The sequence below is a fragment of the Squalius cephalus genome (assembly GCF_949319135.1).
Source record: "Squalius cephalus genome assembly, chromosome: 1".
Taxonomy (NCBI): Eukaryota; Metazoa; Chordata; class Actinopteri; order Cypriniformes; family Leuciscidae; genus Squalius; species Squalius cephalus.
This window is the reverse complement of record NC_137122.1, coordinates 39,399,762-39,419,438: the sequence shown is the minus strand read 5'-3', so window position 1 is coordinate 39,419,438 and position 19,677 is coordinate 39,399,762. Positions and strand designations below refer to the sequence as shown.

The following is a 19,677-nucleotide window of genomic DNA, read 5'->3' as shown; positions in this document are numbered from 1 at the left end:
GACGCATCATGTTGTGATCGTATATAAGACAAATGCTCACCTTCATTTCACTCACAGCTTCAGGAAGATACGAAGAGGTTCTTGCTTCAACAGTGGTTGAACGTAAATTCAATCTCGCCAAAATTTATTACAATTTCTTATTTATTATTGCACCCAACGTTGTGATAATAAACGGCAGAAATGGAGACTTCTCAGATTCGCCAGAACTACGACCGCGACTGCGAGGCTTTGATCAACAAGATGATCAATTTGGAGCTTTACGCTTCCTACACTTACACTTCAATGGCAAGTAGCCTATCTCTTATTGGTTTTGTCACTTATGGTTATAAGGAATGTTGTCTCTTAATTTTTGTTTTCCATTCTTGACAAAATGTGTCTATCTAACGTTAACAAAAAAAACAGCGTTCTAGAAATCTAAAATTACAAGAACACTGTATAGGCAACTTATTATAAATATAATAACCGTATATGGCATAAGCAGACATTGGGCATCAGTCTAATGAGAACATCAACGGCTGTTTACATTTGTAACGAGTGACTACTGATCATCAATATACAGTAGGTAGGCCTAATATAATATAGGTAATTATAATATAGGTTTTTCTTAGGCTGCTGCCACCACCTTTAATTATTCAAGCTAGTATGGTCTGGCACTAGAAGACAACACACCACCACAATTTAAATCAACTTCCACACCGTTCCGTGAAGGGAAATGTGAGCGGAGTCGTCACGGTGTGTCATCACAGCACTGACGTTAGCCCCTTTCACACAGCGCTTTGAACCCGAGAAATTGCCGGCAAATTGCCAGAGTGCCTTCTGTCTGAACGCAAACACGACCCGGGATCGATGCCGGGATCGATGCCGGGTTGGGGACCTAGTGACATTGCCGTGTTCAGTCCAGGTGTTGTGGCGAATTTCGACCCCCGCCAAATTATTACCCCCCTTGTACTGGTAGGTTAGGATTAGTTGTGGGGGAGGGGCTGGGATTAGGGGTGGGGTTAGGATTAGGCAATCAGGTACTGACTTCAACGAGGGGGGTAATAATTTGGCAGGGGGTCGAAATTCGAAACAACAACGGGTCACTTTATCCGTGTATTTTCCGGAATCTCTGTGTGAAAGGGACTGTTGACATCTGACAGTCTCAGTCACAAAAGGGGAAATCCCACCGTAAGTCCGTTTCAAAATGACAAAGTCCATCGATCTATCTATCTATCTATCTATCTATCTATCTTCATCGCCGGCAGCCCTAACCAACTGCGAACGACACCCCCCTCCCAACAAAAGGTGAGCACCGTCTTGTTGTTCACAATGTAACCGGAACCGAGCCCTCGTCCATCGTCTTTTGCACTCCATTTAAACCTTTTTCCACCCCCACCCCAGTCTCTCAATACACAGCTCCTGCCCCGTGTTTCTCATTTCTTAATCAGTCTCATTAGTTGCCAAGACAATATCCCAAAACGCAACACACATTACAGTATTACTCTTATTCTGTGATCAGTTACTTTGACTTTGATTGGATGCCGTTCATTGGAGAGATTTAAAAAATAAATTGTTTATGACTTAAGTCCTTGATAAAAATGTGTTCTTTAATCCCTTGTTCCTTAACATATGGCCAATTTCCTATTCCTATTCGATTTTGTTCAGGCTTTCTACTTCAAACGGGATGATGTGGCTCTTGGTGGTTTTGCCAAATTCTTCAAGGAAAACAGTGAGGAGGAGCGCGAGCATGCCGAGAGATTAATGGAGTTCCAGAACAAGAGGGGAGGAAACATTGTCCTTCAGGACATCAAGGTGCTTTGACAGTATTTTGAATGAAGCCTTTTGACTTTGAACTTTGTAACATAAGCAAAAGTGACTCTAGAGCTCTTGCTAATGGAATGACTTTATGCCATGTAACTTGCTCACTGATCTGTGTATCTACCTTTCCAGAAACCAGAGCGTGATATGTGGGGCAATGGACTGATCGCTATGCAGTGCGCTCTTCAGCTGGAGAAGAACGTCAATCAGGCTCTGCTGGATCTACATAAGGCCGCCTCTGAGAAGAAAGACCCTCATGTGAGTGATCCTCATTTTATGAAGTTGAGACTCTAAATTTACCTCCATATACATGTCTTTTTAAAACAATTTCACTTATTCTCTGGGAAGTTTGCATCCTAAATTATTTAATGATGTCTTGTCCACCAGCTGTGTGACTTCCTGGAGACTCACTACCTGAATGAGCAGGTGGAGGCCATCAAGAAGATTGGTGACTACATCACCAACCTTTCCAAGATGGATGCTGGCAACAACAGGATGGCGGAGTACCTGTTTGACAAGCAAACCCTGAGCAGCTAAATGCAGCCCTCAGATCATCTGCAAAACCTCCAGCTGTACTCTAGGCTTAAATCATCAACCAATATGTTCTCATCACACAGCTCTTGTTTAAAATGTTAAAGTTTGAAGTTGAAAATGTTCGATTAAGTTAAAGTTTTATGATACCACTGTCAAATTATGCAGTTTTGTTATTTTTATCAGTCATTATCTAGCCAAGGCGATGCTTTCCTGTTGAACGTGAACTATCTGGTTTTAACATGGTCAATTTGATAAATAAACATTTTTTTGGCTGGATTCACTTGTCTTTATTTTTTAAAATGGTAGGGTTGCTTAATTATCAAATGATAATTTGCTGATTTTCTATCAGAATTAGTACTGGCTGGAGTCAAAGTCTTAATTGTTGGTGATTTAATATACATGTAGATAATGAAGATGCATTGGGTTTGGCGTTTACAGACATTCTAAACTCTATTGGTTTCATTTTCAAGAAACTGCTAAAAAGCATCTTTTTCATCAACACTTTACCCATTAATACTAATATTTACTATTCTATACTATTCTAGTTTGATTGCTTCTATTGCTCTCCTTTGTAAGTCGCATCAGATAAAAGCGTCTGCTAAATGATTAAATGTAAATGTTAGACAACACATGTCAGGACGCACTTATTGTTGTAATCATACTTTAGATCTAATATTGTCACATGGTACGATGTTGATGGTGTTGCAATTCTGCTGCAGAGCGATGACATCTCAGATAATTATCTAGTCTTGTGTATACTCCATTTAGCCATGGCTGTAAAACAAACTCCCTGTTACAAATATGGTAGAACTATCACTTCTACCACTAAAGATTGCTTTACAAATAAACTTCCTGATCAGTTTCTACTCCTCAGTATAACAGATAGCTTAGATGATCTCGATGTTAAAACAGAAACTTTTGACTCTCTCTTTTCCAGCACTTTAGACATATGGTTGCTCCTTTGCGCTTAAAGAAGATTAAGGAAAATAGCCAGAAGCCGTGGTATAACGAGCACACTCTGGCCCTCAAGAGAGGTATTTCGCATTTTGTGGAAGGACAGTGTTATTGCATATTGAAAGGCCTTAAAAACAGCTAGATCTCCTTACTTTTCGACTCCCTTAGAAGAAAACCCTAGATATTTATTTGATATAGTGGAGAGGCGGTATTAACATTAAGTGACATGGCATCTGACGCACAGAAGCTAATGGCACATGCCACTATGCTTAGTGACACATCCGGTGGCACATCTGGTCTTCATTGAGCCACTGACATTGTCGCGAAACACTGACACTTACAGTACACCGCGTCACGGAATATGTTGCCGTATGTTGTGACACCTCCAGTAGTGACTGACAGATGAGATGAGCAGCTATACTGACATAATTGTGACACAAAATCCTAAATAGCCTAATTAAGTGATATTTTAAATGTCAATTAAACGCATTCAAGTCTGTAATATTTTTTACAAACATGTTGCCAGTTTGTGGAAAATGTATTTGAATGGCATGCGCCACTGAATGCTTTGTAATACCAGTGCTACTGTATGTTGTTTATCACGCAAAGTCGCAAACTGCCCATTCTAGGAAAGACACTAAATAAATCTACGAATAACGCATTAACAGTCACATCCGTTACAGTAAACCTTTATTTTTGCATGATGCTACACGGACGCACCCGGTAGGTGTCAGTTTAAGTACAGTGCTGGTCAGAATTATTTGCCCCCTTGGTAAATATGATCAAAGATGGCTGTAAAAAATAAATCTGCATTGTTAATCCTTTTAATATTTATTAGCAAAATTATCTAACCTTTCATTGTAGTAAAAGAATTTAAAGTGGGGGGTAAATCACATTATGAAATAAAAGTTTTTCTCCAAAACACGTTGGGAACAATTATTTGCCCTTTTATGAAATACTTTTTGCATCATCCTTTGTCCAAGATAACAGCTCTGAGTCTTCTCCTATGATGCCTGAAGAGTTTGGAGAACACCTAACAAGAGATCAGAGACCATTCCTCCATACAGAATCTCTCCAGATCCTTCAGATTCCCAGATCCATGTTGACGCTTCTTCTCTTCAGTTCAGCCCACTCATTTTCTATAGGGTTCAATATTCAGTATCAGTGACCCATTTTTGTTTTGATTTTGATGTTTGTTTTTGGATCACTGTCCTGTTGAAAGATCCAAACATGGCCCGTTATAAGATTTCTAGCAGAGGTTGTCAGAATTAGATTTTTTATCTGTTGGAACTTGATCAAATCCATGATGCCATGTATCTGAACAAGATGTCCAGGACCTCTGGCAGAAAATTAGGCCCACAGCATTAAAGATACAGCAGAGTATTTCATTTTACACATGGGGTACCTTTTATCCTTGTGTGCACCAAACCCATTTTAAGTGTTTGCTGCCAAAAAGCTTTTGTTTCATCTGACCATAGAACCCGTCCCGTTTGAAGTTAGTGTCAGTTACTTTTCAAACGTTCTATGGACAGATGGAAAAAAAAAGCTTTTTGGCAGCAAACACTTAATATACTTGATGGCTGCTCTGTCAAGTCTTCATCGTCAGTTAGGAACCTGGGTGTGCTCTTTGATACCAATCTTTCATTTGAAAGCCACATTTCCAGCATTTCTAATAAAACCACATTTTTCATCCATTAATTAGAACCAGGAAGTATGACCATATTAGTTTGGTTCTGTCAGGACTGCATTGGCTCCATATTAAAGGAACACGCCGACTTTTTGGGACGTTAGCTTATTCACCGTATCCCCCAGAGTTAGATAAGTCCATACATACCCTTTTCATCTCCGTGCGTGCCGTAACTCAGTCTGACGCACCCACCGCTACCCTAGCTTAGCACAAAGACTGGAGGTAAATGGCTCCAGCTAGCATACTGCTCCCAATAAGTGACAAAATAACGCCAACATTTTCCTATTTACATGTTGTGATTTGTATAGTCACAGCGTGTACAAATAACAAGGTCACATGAGACACAGCCATCTTCTAACCCTATACATACTGGGAACTATATTCTCAGAAGGCGAAGCACTGCTACTTGGGCAGAGTGATTTTTAAATTGGGTGGAACTTATTTTAAATCAAATTTTCTTAATTTTTGTGTACCAACATTTTGATAATAAAAACCTACCGAAATAGAGACTTCTCAGATTTGTCAGAACTACGACCACAACTTCAAGGCAGTCTTATTTCAACCTAAAGCTATAAATTCATAGACAACTTTTCAAATAACCCTCCTCAAAAAAAATATTTTAGACCGGTTAAAAATAGGCTACTGATAATCTCATTAATTTAAAGTGGAAATATTTGTGACAATAGACACAAACAGTATATATTAAAATTATATAGAGTATAAAATGATTCTGTCACAGAGTTGGGTTCAGACCCTCACTGGAATCAAAATCCAAGGAAGTTTTTACATTTACAAACAGAAGACTAGAAAATTACAAGAAATAACACAACTCAACAGCTTAAACTAGACCAATACACCAGAACAAAGGGAGAACCAAGACAGTGAGTATAACTATGGTGAGCAAACAAGGATAACTTAATGAGGAGCACCTGAACTGAATAAATGAGACCAGTTCATGATGGAGCGGAAGATGGATAGAATTAACAACTAGAAAACTAACCATGAAACTCTGAACATAAACAAACTCAAAATGTGACAGATTCAAGAATAGACTGATTAAAACTAAAGAATAAAAATAATCCACAAAGGAACTTGATGATTTCACACTTGTATCCTAGGGAGTTGGTCAGGTTACAAACATACACGCATCTTTCATGAGAGAGAAAGTGCTGAGTCACAGAGACGCAGCTCCATGTCATCTCTTGGGTGTTTGCACTTGTTGCTGACACAGAATGAGCTTTCATGGACAATTTCTGGTACAAAATTGCTTTGTAATTGTCACCTGTCTTCACTCTTTTAATCAGTCAGGTGTCAGGTATCTAAAGGCCGTTACCAGGTGAAAAATGGCATTAACTCCCAAGTGGAGTAATAGGCTATTAGGATTGTCCCATGACATTTGCCATAACAGGCTCCTAATATATTGCTATCAGGCTTCACACACAGCATAGATATAACCTGGAACTTTGTAATGCAGTTTTCTATTGATGGAAAATTAGATTTTTTTTAAAAAAAATTGGTCTAGTTGAAACATTGAAATAAAACAATTATATATTAGCCTATAATAAAACAATGTTTATCACTAAAATATTGTAATAAAACAACTAGCATGCATGGTGAATGAGAATAGTGATCATCATTAATCACCACTATGATAGCTTACTAATGATGTGAATGTTGTGTAGCTACTTCACATTTTCAACAATTTCTTTTAGTAGCTAAAGCTAATGATAGGAGAGTGTTAATCAGTTTAATCAGAACATTACTGCATAAACAATCATTTAATAATAAGTTTATAGTCTATATATGCAAAGGGAATAGCCTATGTGACTACAGAAATGGATGATAAAGGTACAAAAGTAAGTGGGAGGCATTTAATATGAAATAAAAAAGTTGGGGAACTAAAATATGTATTTTAAATGTAGATACATCATTTATATACGTTTCTATAATTACATTTCAGAATGTAAATCATACTTGTAATTGTAAAAAATAATCTGTTGGATTTATATGCTATTAATTATGAAAAGGGAAAGACTAAAAGAAAGCCTATCCATTCAATTTGATCTTGTCTTTGTTATCTAACCTACAAGTAAGACAGCGGATTGTCAACTCACTGTGTTACTCAGTTCCAGTTACTGGTGTCATTTCCAGTGACGCATCATGTTGTGATCGTAGGCTATATAAGACAAATGCTCACCTTCATTTCACTCACAGCTTCAGGAAGATACGAAGAGGTTCTTGCTTCAACAGTGATTGAACGGAACTTCGATCTCGCCGGAATTTATTTAAATTTCTTATTTATTTTTGCACCAACGTTGTGATAATAATAAACGGCAGAAATGGAGACTTCTCAGATTCGCCAGAACTACGACCGCGACTGCGAGGCTTTGATCAACAAGATGATCAATTTTGAGCTTTACGCTTCCTACACTTACACTTCAATGGCAAGTATCTCTTTTTGATTTTGTCACTTTACTAAATCGTTATAAGGAACGTTGTCTGTCTCTATTGATTTTTCTTGTCCATTCTTGACTGTGTCTATCTAACGTTAAAAACAGCGTTATATAAATCTTAAAACTACAAGAAAACTGTTAAAATGTGTAGGCCTATAGCCTATTTATTAATAAAATAACGGAATAAATCGTTCAAATGCCATAAGCAGACATCGGGCATCAGTCTAATAGGAACATCCACGGCTGTTTTGGTAGGAGTGGCTGCTGATCATCATCAGCCTATTACTCTTATTCTGTGATGATCAGTTAGTTTGACTTTGATTGGATGTCGTCGGCTGGAGAGATTTTAAATTTTTATAGGCCTACACTGTAACAAATAAAATCTTTAAAAAATGGTCAAATGACTGTCAGCAATGGCTGCCATACAATAACCATAAAACGAATGTAAAATATCCTAATTTAAATAAAGTGCAAAAGACTTTTACAGAAACTTTTTAACAGAAACAAGTTATTTCACATATATTTCCTGAATTTTTACCTTTTTTTTTTGACCCACAACACAAACAGACCATACAGAAACACTTTAAATCCCATCAGAACATTAAACACTAACAGATCTCTCAATATCTCAGCATCTTCACTTTATTTCTTTCATACTAACGTTCTTATTGAGAATTATCAGAGGTTTAGAAGTTGATGTTTTATTGAAAATAATAAAGTTTGATGCCACCATGATGGAGATCAATGTTTGCTTTAGTGCTCTTGACCCTTCAGTTTTTAACATTATTTTTTCTCCATCATTAAATTTCTGTTAAAGTTTTTTGCACTTTATTTAAATTAGCATATTTTACTTTAATTTTATGGTTTTTGTTTGGCGGCCGTAGCTGCCAGTTATTTGACCATTTTTTAAAGATTATTTTACAATGAAGGTATTTGATCGTGTTATTTCAGTAAATACCTGTGAAATAACAGTGTTTTTCTGTTTTTCTGGGGGGGGGGGGGGGGGGGGGGTCTATGGCTGCCAGTCATTTGACCGTTTTATCATTTAACTGTTTTGTTACTGTTTAATTACAGATTATATTTGTATTTTTATGTAATTTAAGAAAACAGAAAAAATACTGTATGAAAAATACAGTAAATTTTCTGAAAAATGTGAATTACTGCAATTTGTCCTTAACATATAGTTATATCTATTCCTATTCGATTTTGTTCAGGCTTTCTACTTCAAACGGGATGATGTGGCTCTTGCTGGTTTTGCCAAGTTCTTCAAGGAAAACAGTGAGGAGGAGCGCGAGCATGCCGAGAAATTCATGGAGTTCCAGAACAAGAGGGGAGGAAAAATTGTCCTTCAGGACGTAAAGGTGCTTTGAATGAAGCCTTTTGACTTTGAACATTGTATCACAACTGACTCTAGAGCTCTTGCTAATGGAATGACTTTATGCCATGTAACTTGCTCACTGATCTGTGTATCTACCTTTCCAGAAACCAGAGCGTGATATGTGGGGCAATGGACTGATCGCTATGCAGTGCGCTCTTCAGCTGGAGAAGAACGTCAATCAGGCTCTGCTGGATCTACATAAGGCCGCCTCTGAGAAGAGAGACCCTCATGTGAGTGATCCTCATTTTATGAAGTTGAGACTCTAAATTTGCCTCCATATACATGTCTTTTTAAAACAATTTCACTTATTCTCTGGGAAGTTTGCATCCTAAATTATTTTCTGATGTCTTGTCCAACAGCTGTGTGACTTCCTGGAGACTCATTACCTGAATGAGCAGGTGGAGGCCATCAAGAAGATTGGTGACCACATCACCAACCTTTCCAAGATGGATGCTGGCAACAACAGGATGGCGGAGTACCTGTTTGACAAGCAAACCCTGAGCAGCTAAATGCAGCCCTCAGATCATACATAAATGAATAATTACTATTCTCTTAAATATGTTCTTATCAAACAGCTCTTGTGCAAATTTTTAAAGTGTGAGAGGTTGAAAGGTTAACATCAAGTAAAGGTTCCAGTTGCTATTATAAAATGATGCAGTGTAAAATGATTAAATAGTTATCTTGTGATTGACATCAAGCAAGGCTTATGTTGAATGTGCACTGACTGACGTAGTGAATTTAAATAAACATTTTGAGCTGAATAACCTTGTCTTTTTTATTTAAAATTGTGGGATGCATTTAGTGGGGTGTATTTATATTACAGTATATTGGACAGTCTGTAGGCCTATTATTCAGCCTGCAAAAAAGAGAATGAAGATCTATTAAAAGTGGTAACTATTTGATAGTGTATTTTATTAATGTACAAAAATTGTTATAACAGAGACACCAAACCTCACAAAACAGAAGATAAAGTAAGAAAAAAACAGACATCACAAAAGCTTGAGTTTTCATCCTGAAAGGATGAAGATGCCATTATGACAGAACTGTATGTGTATTTAATCAAATGAAATGTAGGCTATACTAAAATATAAAATTATAGCCTACACAATATACACAAAATACTAACTTTAACATGGAACATTTTCGTGGTCTGCTAAATTAATAAACGTAAATATTCACATGAATTAAATTTCCACCGTAAAAATGTGTAGCATTACATTTTACCACATGAGGGTGGTGTTTCCTCCATGTAGGCTATAATCCCACATTGACCATGAACCCTGAACGACCGAGGCCCTTTGTGGTCCAACAGATTTTTATTCAATATATCTCAATAATCATCATCTGTGGGAGACGCCTTGTTCTAATTTCAAAACCAATTCATTTCACAACTTCCTATCCCAAATCAATCTATCTAGTAGTCTATTAGCAGCGGTGAGCCACTAGGCTATAATCCGATTCAGAGGGGTCACTGAACGAAAACTGTATTGGAAATTAGAATCGGATAAACAGCATACAGGAGATTATATGGGATAGCCTAATAGCAAACTTATAAATGACATACGAGATGGATGAAATAAGATTGTCACATGAGAAAACTGAGCAGGGCACATAACTGCGAACAGAAGGGAGAGCACGATTAATCCAAGTGAAAGAGGGTTTGGCGCTTCAAATGCGCTTTGAGGAGAGAGAGAGAAAGAGGGACAGATGACAGAGAGGATGATAAGTGTAAGTTAGAGCAGTGTGTGAGTGGGCTAGTGCGTCTCTCTAACCAACGCGCAGCTTCTATATAGGCTAGAGTTGGATCAGTAGGAGATCATCAGGTAAGTTTGATTATTATTTATCAGCTCTTCACGCGCTTTCTATTCGTGTAAATATTAGGCTACTATCCAATTGACATGTCAAGTAGCGTCATTTAAAACGTTTTGTTTGTTTGTTTGTTTTTTAAAGTAGGCTATTTTGTAGCCTAGTTATTTTATGGTTAGGCCTATTATAGATTTAGCCTAATATAGCCTAGTTTGTGCAGTTTTATAACATTAATTAAAATAGGCTACGTAGTTGTGGCTATTTAAAAATTATGCCACCAGTTGAATTTAACAGCACAAGTGCTGTGAAAATATTGTCACCAGTTAAATTCTACACTATTATGGGCTGCAACCCAGTCCACACACAAAGCTAAATTAAAAGGACCATTTCAAATGTAATACCGCACAGTGACGTTAACAAACAACACGTAACTTGTTTTTAGTTTTGTCTTTTTTCTTCATATTTTGTTTGACAGTAGGCATATTTGTTCCCTCTAAGATCTGGTGATAAGATGATTTTGTGTCTCGACTAAATTAATGCTTAGCGTATCTGTGTGCGTAGATTATTTTCAGTCTTAGACAACTCTGTGTGCTCCGCATGATTTTTTCCAGAGAAACAGGGTGTCTGGATGAGATTTAGGTAATCCGAAAATACAGCAGTTCTGCCCGCTGCTGGAAAAAGTAGGCCTACAGATGAAGAAGAAGAAGACAAAAGAGGCAGGGGGGAGGGGGGATGGGGGCAAGGCCATATGACGCCGTCTGATGGTCTGTGACGCACAGAGCGACTGGCCCTCTTTAGCCAGATTAGGGCAGTCCTGTCTGTAAATGACACAAACTATGGTTTCTGAACTCTCAGATTAACCACTTTCAATGTATCTTCTCTCTTTGCAAAAGAGAAGAAATCACTGCGTTGTTTTAACGCTTTATGTTATGCGATACATTCATTCAATAACAAATGTTGGAAAACAATGTTTTAGAAGTTTCTTTTAAAAATACTTTATTTTTATTTTTCTTGTAGCGAAAGTGAGTGACTTTTTGCAGATGTCACTACTAAATATGAAAACAGTGCGACTGCTTTATGAATCCAGTAGACTTGTGTCCTAGCTAACATTTCACTACTAAGTAGCCTAAATACAAAAATAATGTTAATACCAATTTTAATAAAAGTAAAATAAAAAATATGGCTGAGGCACTGATACACACACACACATATATATATGTGTATATATATATATTCTCTAATATTAATATTCTATATATATATATCCTCTTGAGCGGCTTAGGCACTGGTATATATAAAAAAAAGTTTAATATTTATATATATAAAATTCAACTGTATGCTTCTTAGCAACAAACTTATTGAAGTATGTAGGCTACTATATATTTCAATAAGTTTGTTGCTAGAAGCATCATTGCTACAGTATATAATATGTAAGTAACACATAAGTTCACTCAATATAAATTATTTTTTTAATGGACAAAAAATCTATTTAAATAAAATCTAACCAGCACGTATAAAAACTCTTGAAATATCTTATTTTTTTCAAAGTACTTTGTTCTTTTTTTTAACCATTTTATTGGTTTGTTATACATTGTGTGTATACAAAAGATTTTTTTTTTAAATGGGTCGCTGTTAATCATCATGAACCAGCGAGGTCAAGTATGTAAGGCATGTATCTGTAAACTGAAGCAGGCTTTGGGGCTATCTCTAGAGAAATACAAAAATGTCATCCTTTTAACTATGACAAGAAAAGGCTTTATGTCCATCGTCTTTCATCGCTGTGGTCAGTCCCTGTGGCTGACTGGTAAACAAGCTACAGGAAGAGAATCATCACAAAGTCCTGCCCTCATTAATCCAACAGTGACCTTACTGCTCGACACATTCTTATGTAGTCTTTTATATGTCGTTCTGGTGACAAGATGTTGTTGGTTGTGTAGGCTCAAGTGTGAAAGTGAGGAGGCAAGGGGAGGGCCCCGTTCCTAATTTACTTAAACCCGAGGATTTTTGGATTAGCTTTGGCAATTAATCTCGTTATACATCTGCTGAGAGTGACTAGGTCAGATCAGCTGAGCAGGGCAGGTGGAGACATATCCATTGTGTGTTAATGTGTGTGAACAATGTTTTTTGAGCACATTATAGTGTTTGAACACATATGGGCAGCATTATGCGTGCATGGTTCCAGAAGGATTAATAACGGACATGCAGAGCTCTATAGCATTAGAGTTTACTCCATCAAAAGTCACGCCAGGCACAAAGAGGACAGAGGAGGGGAGGGAAAGAGAGAGATAGTGTGAGCTTGACAGAAGGAGGGGTGGTGGATGGGATGGAAAGGAACACATAATAAAAAGAGGGACATGAAATAAATACTTTAGACTTGAGGACACAAGACTGATCTAGGGGATATGTGTGACTTGGAGCATTTAGTTCATGTAGGTTATTTCAGGACAGTAACAGTCTGTTTTATGCCTCTAGCTGATCAGCCATGCGATTGGTCAGTATGCAGCATCGTGGGCGGAGGGCAGCAGAATCAGAGGAGGAGCCTAATCCTGCTCCACCCCCTCCGCCCCCTCCCTCGCACCACTCCCACAACTTCATAAATATGAAGAACAAGTTCTTCAATGAGCTTGGCCATCTACCTAGTAAGTAATAATTTTATATCAAGATATATGCCACACTTAATCTTATCTCAGCTGCTGGCCACCAACATCATAAGACGTAGATATTTAGTTGAATATCTACATTGTGGGACCAAAATTCAATGTCAGAACAACGTCTAATGCCAACTTCAATGTGACGTAGAATACTGACGATTGCTGACATTGATATTTTGTTGCTTTTAAGTAGTGGAATCGCCTCATGCCAACATGGTATTGATGTCAAACGGCAACATTTAATCATGACGTAACCCAAACCCAACGTCTGCTAAACACCAAAATGTTAACTTTAACACAATGTTGAATTATAACATTATCATATGGTGATATTTCATTGTATTAAAGGGGTCATCGGATGCAAAATTCACTTTTATATGTTGTTTGCATATAAATGTGTCTTTGCAGTGTGTGGACACAACCACCATACAATTAAAAAAATCCATTCACTCCTTTTTTTTAATCCTCAAAAAGTCTAAACACCCTCAATAATCAAGCCGTTTGGATTTTCTGAGCAATATGATGTCATATTGCTCATGCTCCACCCACGACCACTGACGGACTGTCCCGTATTAGCATATTTCCGCCCTCAGCCATTTGTGAACTGTCAACCAAGGCAGCACTTTGTGTGTTTTGAGGGGTGGGGTGAGCAGTTGCTCATTATCATTTAAAGAGACATGCACCGAAACGGGTCGCTGTGAACAGAGCTGTTTTTGAGGAGGTAAAAAGGCTGTTGTTTTACACAACCACTGAGGAATTTAAACCAAAGTATATTATGAACTTTACATGAAGACGCTAAAGAGTCATACCAACTTGTGGAAAATGGGCATCCGATGACCCCTTTAAGTAAGCAAAATATAACATCTGTCCAATGTTGGCTTTTGACATCAAACTGATTATCATATTCAACCAAAATTGAACATCTCTCCTATGTCTTTCTGATGTTAAATTGACCTCCAGTCCAGTTTCATCATATTATCATTACAAACATCCATCCCCATTAAACTGTGACGTTAATTCCTACATTTTTTTTTATTATTTTCATTTCCATGTAAATTCTACATGTTTTCATCTATTCCATAAACAGACCACAAGATCAGAAGTAAGTTCCAATTTTTCAAAGCCTTTTTCTGTCAGCCCTCCCTCCCTCCATCCCTCCATCCATCCATTCATCTATCCATCTATTCATTTTGCAGAAATTATGGGGGTTTTTTTGTTGTTGTTTTTTTTCTTTAACTTTCTTTCTTTCTTTCTCTACTGCACAGTGCCCATGTGGGCTATTGGTGCCATAGTTGTGGTCGTGCTAGCCTTGGTTGGCTGCTTTGCTTTCTGTATCTATAAGAAGTGCTTGGGAGGGAAGAAGAAAACAAAGAAAGTCAGAGAGAGGAAGGGAGGACGAAGAAGGGTGAAAAAGGAGGGAGATGAAGAAGCAGGCGAGGTGAGAGAGCTTGGAAGCTCAAAGCAGAAAATGGAACTCTGTCGGATCTTGTTTCTGTTAAATTATTCATTTTAATTTAACCCCTCATTTATACTACCCATACTTAATACTCAACCCCCTTAGGAACAACCTAAAGAAGGAGAGGGCGAGGGAGAGAAAGAAAATTATGGCAAGTTGGAATACTCTCTGGATTACAACTTCACTGACAATCAGGTTGGTTGAGAGTGGATGTTCATAATATGCATGCTAGTTAATTTTTTATACAATTCAGCAAAAATGTCGTTTTAAAGAATGTGTGACCAGCTTCTTGATTTTGAACACCTGACCCACAACCTTTTCTTCAACAATCTTCAGCTCATTGTCGGTATCTTGCAAGCACAAGACCTTCCTGCCATGGATATTGGTGGAACGTCTGACCCCTATGTCAAAGTTTATATGCTACCAGACAAGAAGAAAAAGTTTGAAACAAAGGTCCAGCGCAAGAACCTGTGTCCTGTTTTCAATGAGACATTCATATTTAAGGTATTGCAGTTATATCCTTACAACCATGCATTTTTGGGGGGATTTGCCAAAAGGCAATTTGTCATACACTTTATCTGTTATGCTTGATTTTATTGTAGAATAAGTAACTGACTTTTTTTTTTCTCTAAACAAAGCAAATGCAAATTGTGTTCAAATAGTATGTTTTATTTCTGTTTCCAGATCCCCTTCAATGATCTAGCGGGACAGACTCTGGTCTTGCAGGTGTTTGACTTTGACCGCTTTGGTAAACATGACGTAATTGGAGAGATCAAAATCGCCATGAACAGTATTGACCTGGGCCAGCCCATACACGAATGGAAAGACCTAGTTGGAGGAGAGAAAGAGGAAGTAAGGCTTTCCTTCAGACTTTTTACACACATTCTGTTCTTTGATGATTTTTAGCTAAACACACTCCTCTTCCTTCTCAACAGGAAGAAAAGCTTGGAGACATCTGTATCTCCCTGCGCTATGTGCCCACCTCCGGTAAACTGACCGTCTGTATCATGGAAGCCAAGAACCTGAAGAAGATGGATGTGGGTGGTTTATCAGGTGACTGTGGAAGCATTATTATGTTCAAATTAGATTACGTTCTGTGTTGTACTTGATATTCAAATGAAATGATTCTCTACGCATCAAATGTGACTTTATTTCAGTATAATTAGATTTCTATACTTTTAAATATTTCTGTGGAAATTCTGTGCATTTCTGTCTTTATCCATGTACAATGGCATCCTCTCTTTCTCACTTTCTCTCTTAGATCCTTTTGTGAAAGTGGTTTTGCAACACAACGGAAAGCGCATCAAGAAGAAGAAGACGACAGTTAAGCAGAACACACTGAACCCTTACTTCAATGAAAGTTTCAGCTTTGAAATCCCCTTCGCTCAGGTTCAGGTAAATATATCTGTTTGAAACATCTCTAATACATTTACAGATTTACAATACAATGCAACCTTTTTACTATGAATACACTACGATTATAACGCTAATGCTACTAGTAAATTCATCTGTGTCTACAATATAATGGGTCACACTTTATATTAGGTGTCTTTAACTATGATGTACTAACATCAAAACATAATATTTGTTAGTTACAATGTACTTATTGTGTTCATGTTGTATTGTAAAACACTTTTGCTGCTATTGAGGTGGGATACGGGTAAGGTTAGAGACAGGTTTGGTGGTATGGGTAGATTTAAGGGTGGGTTAAGGTGTAAGGGAAGGGTTAACAGTGTAATTACAAATGTAATTACATCAATTAATTACAGCTGTAATTACATACATGTATTTATTTAACACAATAAGAGCATTGTATCAAATCATTCATTGACCTATATTTCTCTGTGTCCCTGCAGAAGATCCAGGTGCTGATCACTGTCTATGACTATGATAAACTGGGAAGCAATGATGCGATTGGGAAGTGCTGGATTGGGTTTGGTGCTAGTGGGGTGGGTCTGCGACACTGGTCAGACATGTTGGCCAATCCCAGACGACCTGTGGCCCAGTGGCACACCCTTCAGCCTGAAGAAGAAGTAGACGCTGCCCTTAAAGCACCTATGCGCTAAATATCTTACTTATCCACCCCTCAAATAAAAGTTTTGGCTAAACATTATTTAAATCTCATACGTCCTGTCACTGAGAAGCTTCTGTCTGTTGCGTCATTAACGTCATTATTTCCTGTACCCCTTCTTTACTGTGAAACAAAGGAGGATTAACTTTTATAAATGTTATGTATTTTCTGTTCATCTGGATCGTTTCTTATGTAAATGTGTGTGTATGTGGATGATAACTGTGTGTTTTGTTTGAAAGTGTTGTATGTGTCTATAACTGTATGAGAACTGTCCTGATTTGCCTCGTCTTTTCTGTGAACCAAGTTGACAATAAAAACAGCAACTGGATATATTATAACAGATTTTAAGATGTGTTTTCATTTTATATAAACAGACACAAAAGTTGTAAAACCTATAGTAATCAATCGATGATAAATATTTCACCATAATCTACTAGAAAAGGCTTTAATAATATGGAAGCCATTATTGTCTGTTAACATGTCTACCAATATCAACTGTCTGGTTGGGTTCAGCAGTATTTATAGAGTTGTCCGATTGTAGGTGGAAGCCTGGATTAATCTTGTGCTGTTTTCGGCTGTGTTCCAAGTGCAGTACTGGACTAAGCCATACATGTGAGCAGGGAATTAGAGCCAGAGAAGGGCGGGTGAGTGGAGAGGATGAAGGAGACCAGAAAGGACACACAGGCAAAGTCATAGAGAGAGAGAGAAAGAGAGAGACTGGAGAAGGTTGAACAGATAAAGAGGCTGCATTTTAAATACAAAGTTAGTTAACTGGTTAAATATGAATTGGTAAAAGACTACAAAACAGACAGAGTAACATGAGCAGACGAGATGTGCTGTAAGGAAAATGCAAACTTAGCCAAAATGATAGCAAGTGGACATGACTGAGATAGTTTATCCAACCAAATCAGAATATATTCACAAAATAGTCTATATCTTTACAATATTGTCATACGTTTTGGTTTTAGATTAGTAATTTGCCAGATAACTGAAAAATCTCCTAATCTACATTAGCATGATATCTGTGTGAGGAAGTGAATCTGCAATTGTCACGCTACAACACTGCTGTTTTTAGACTAGCTTAGACTGAATGATTTTTAAATCGGCTTCCCAAAGGCTCTTGTGTATACGTTATGTTCACACAGCAACAATGTTTACAGCCATAATGGCCAAAAGTTTTGGCAGTTGTTGTGGTCCCTTAGCAATAAATAATCATACTTCAAGTTCATTTTATTAAATATACTTAAGTAAAGTTCAAGTAAATTTTTAAGTACACTTTATGTATAAATTATACTAATATCAATGTACTAGGAGTGTACTTGTAAGTGTACTGTTTTGATACTACTTCGAACTAAATTGCCCATAAAATATTCTATTAATTATACTTTAAATGTAGCAGTATAAACTTTGAGTACGCAACTAGTTTACAACTAAGTTTTTCGTTTTTACTGCAACTACTACAAGTAAACTTACAGGTTTTTGAAAGCACTCTTTCAGTAAACTACTAGTATACTTGCAAGTTTTCTTTAAGTGAACAACATACTTATAGTTTACTATTTATATATTATTTTTGCACTTTAAGTATACTACTATTTTCCTATTTAGGTATTGTTTTTTATATTTGAAATATACATTTAACTGTACTTTAACTTAACATTTTCAAACCATTTTATTCTAGCTTCATGCATCCTTTTTATCAAGAGTTTAATGTGTTCAAAAGTTTCATAAAAAATCTGAGAAAAACGCATTTGTCAAAGACTTCGTCTGGATTGGATTCAGAACGATGATCAAAATATAGATGGAAATTCAGTCAATGGCGGAGAAAGAGTGAAGGAGATTTTAAGTAAATTCATGTGTATGCTATCAGAGGACTATCGCCTACACAAAAATTCAGAAACTCAGAATTAGAAACATCTCGGTTTTCTTTATAAATTAATATTTTCCAAAAATGTACTAGATAAAAAATATTTAATAGGCTACTCAATCAAAAGAGTAAACACAACTACAAGCCAAGTATACTTAGAATACTTAATAATACTTTTAAGTATATCTCAGTCAAAAGATATGAGTACAAGTATAGGCCAAGGCCTACTTAGACCTTTCTGTCACTGTCAGTATTAGTCAAGTCAGGGCAATTATACTTTATTATTCGAGTTTAAAAGAAGTATACTAAGAGGACACTTGAATAAACTTCTTTTTCAGGGTTTTGATTCAGTGTTTCTAGATTATTTGACACATGAGGCTTAGGACATCAAATGTACTAATTTATTGTGAACGATCATACGCCGGCCACCAGATGGCGACAGCACACCAACACGTTCAGATTAGGTAAAAATGTCAGGAATTTTAATTTGGTTTATTTTATATATATATGTTTAATTATATCTCTATAAATGCTGCCCACTGGATCTACAAAATGTATGTTAAATCGTTGCTTAGGCTTCCATTATGTGGGCCTGCTGGTTGCCTTCATTAGGCCTTAGCTATTACAGGACACACATATTTTTTCTTTTACAATTACACTTCTAATTGAAACAAATATTTGCAGGGAGCTATATGGCATAATGATGGTTTATGAAAGAGGTGAACACTCCCTCACACAATTTTTTCCTACCACTGTCAACCCAGCAAGAGACTTCACCTAATCATAACAGTTACAATTTATGTTCCTGGGCAAATGTTAACATTCCATTTTATTTCTGCAATCCCAATGAAAACTGGCCAAAAGAGATTTAAGAAAGTACATGGAAAGACTTTTGCTATTAATAGCCAAACATGTGAGCTGGAAACCACAATTTGTGTGGATCCTCATGAAAACAGGATCCTCAGGCTGTTTTAAACGGTATGGACGAAGGCAAACGTTCTTTAATCACACCAAAGACACTCCTCT

At 37.0% G+C, this 19,677-nt stretch overlaps 2 protein-coding genes across 6 annotated transcripts; both read left to right on the top strand.

The window, feature by feature from the left end:
• LOC307151943 (ferritin, middle subunit-like) lies at positions 1-9,702 on the top strand (the record flags this gene model as incomplete). 3 transcript variants are annotated; one of them, XM_079860199.1, is made up of 4 exons in its annotated part: positions 1-285; positions 1,645-1,791; positions 1,930-2,055; positions 2,185-2,606. In XM_079860199.1, the coding sequence occupies 4 exons, from the start codon at positions 181-183 to the stop codon at positions 2,332-2,334; spliced, it is 528 nt and encodes a 175-aa protein (XP_079716325.1). In that variant the 3' UTR covers positions 2,335-2,606. The 3 variants fall into 3 exon arrangements, with proteins under 3 accessions (XP_079716325.1, XP_079716326.1, XP_079716324.1); XM_079860200.1 differs by lacking the exons at positions 1,645-1,791; positions 1,930-2,055; positions 2,185-2,606 and adding exons at positions 8,640-8,786; positions 8,908-9,033; positions 9,163-9,562 and having other exon boundaries at positions 181-285; XM_079860198.1 differs by lacking the exons at positions 1-285; positions 1,645-1,791; positions 1,930-2,055; positions 2,185-2,606 and adding exons at positions 7,107-7,416; positions 8,640-8,786; positions 8,908-9,033; positions 9,163-9,702.
• Positions 9,703-10,113: 411 nt separating this feature from the next.
• Positions 10,114-17,129, top strand: syt5a (synaptotagmin Va). 3 transcript variants are annotated; one of them, XM_079858858.1, is made up of 10 exons: positions 10,492-10,626; positions 13,082-13,248; positions 14,348-14,362; positions 14,526-14,698; positions 14,822-14,911; positions 15,053-15,220; positions 15,401-15,568; positions 15,652-15,769; positions 15,978-16,111; positions 16,573-17,128. In XM_079858858.1, the coding sequence occupies exons 2-10, from the start codon at positions 13,092-13,094 to the stop codon at positions 16,780-16,782; spliced, it is 1,233 nt and encodes a 410-aa protein (XP_079714984.1). In that variant the 5' UTR covers positions 10,492-10,626; positions 13,082-13,091; the 3' UTR covers positions 16,783-17,128. The 3 variants fall into 3 exon arrangements, with proteins under 3 accessions (XP_079714985.1, XP_079714986.1, XP_079714984.1); XM_079858859.1 differs by lacking the exon at positions 14,348-14,362 and having other exon boundaries at positions 10,114-10,626; positions 16,573-17,129; XM_079858860.1 differs by lacking the exon at positions 14,348-14,362 and having other exon boundaries at positions 10,300-10,626; positions 13,082-13,252; positions 16,573-17,129.
• Positions 17,130-19,677: the final 2,548 nt, after the last annotated feature.

Coding starts and splice junctions, on each gene's coding strand:
- syt5a (XM_079858858.1), top strand. CDS start 13,092: ATGCGATTGGTCAGTATGCAGCATCGTGGGCGGAGGGCAGCAGAATCA. Junction 15,569..15,651: donor TTGGAGGAGAGAAAGAGGAA/GTAAGGCTTTCC, acceptor CCTTCTCAACAG/GAAGAAAAGCTTGGAGACAT. Junction 16,112..16,572: donor TCCCCTTCGCTCAGGTTCAG/GTAAATATATCT, acceptor GTGTCCCTGCAG/AAGATCCAGGTGCTGATCAC.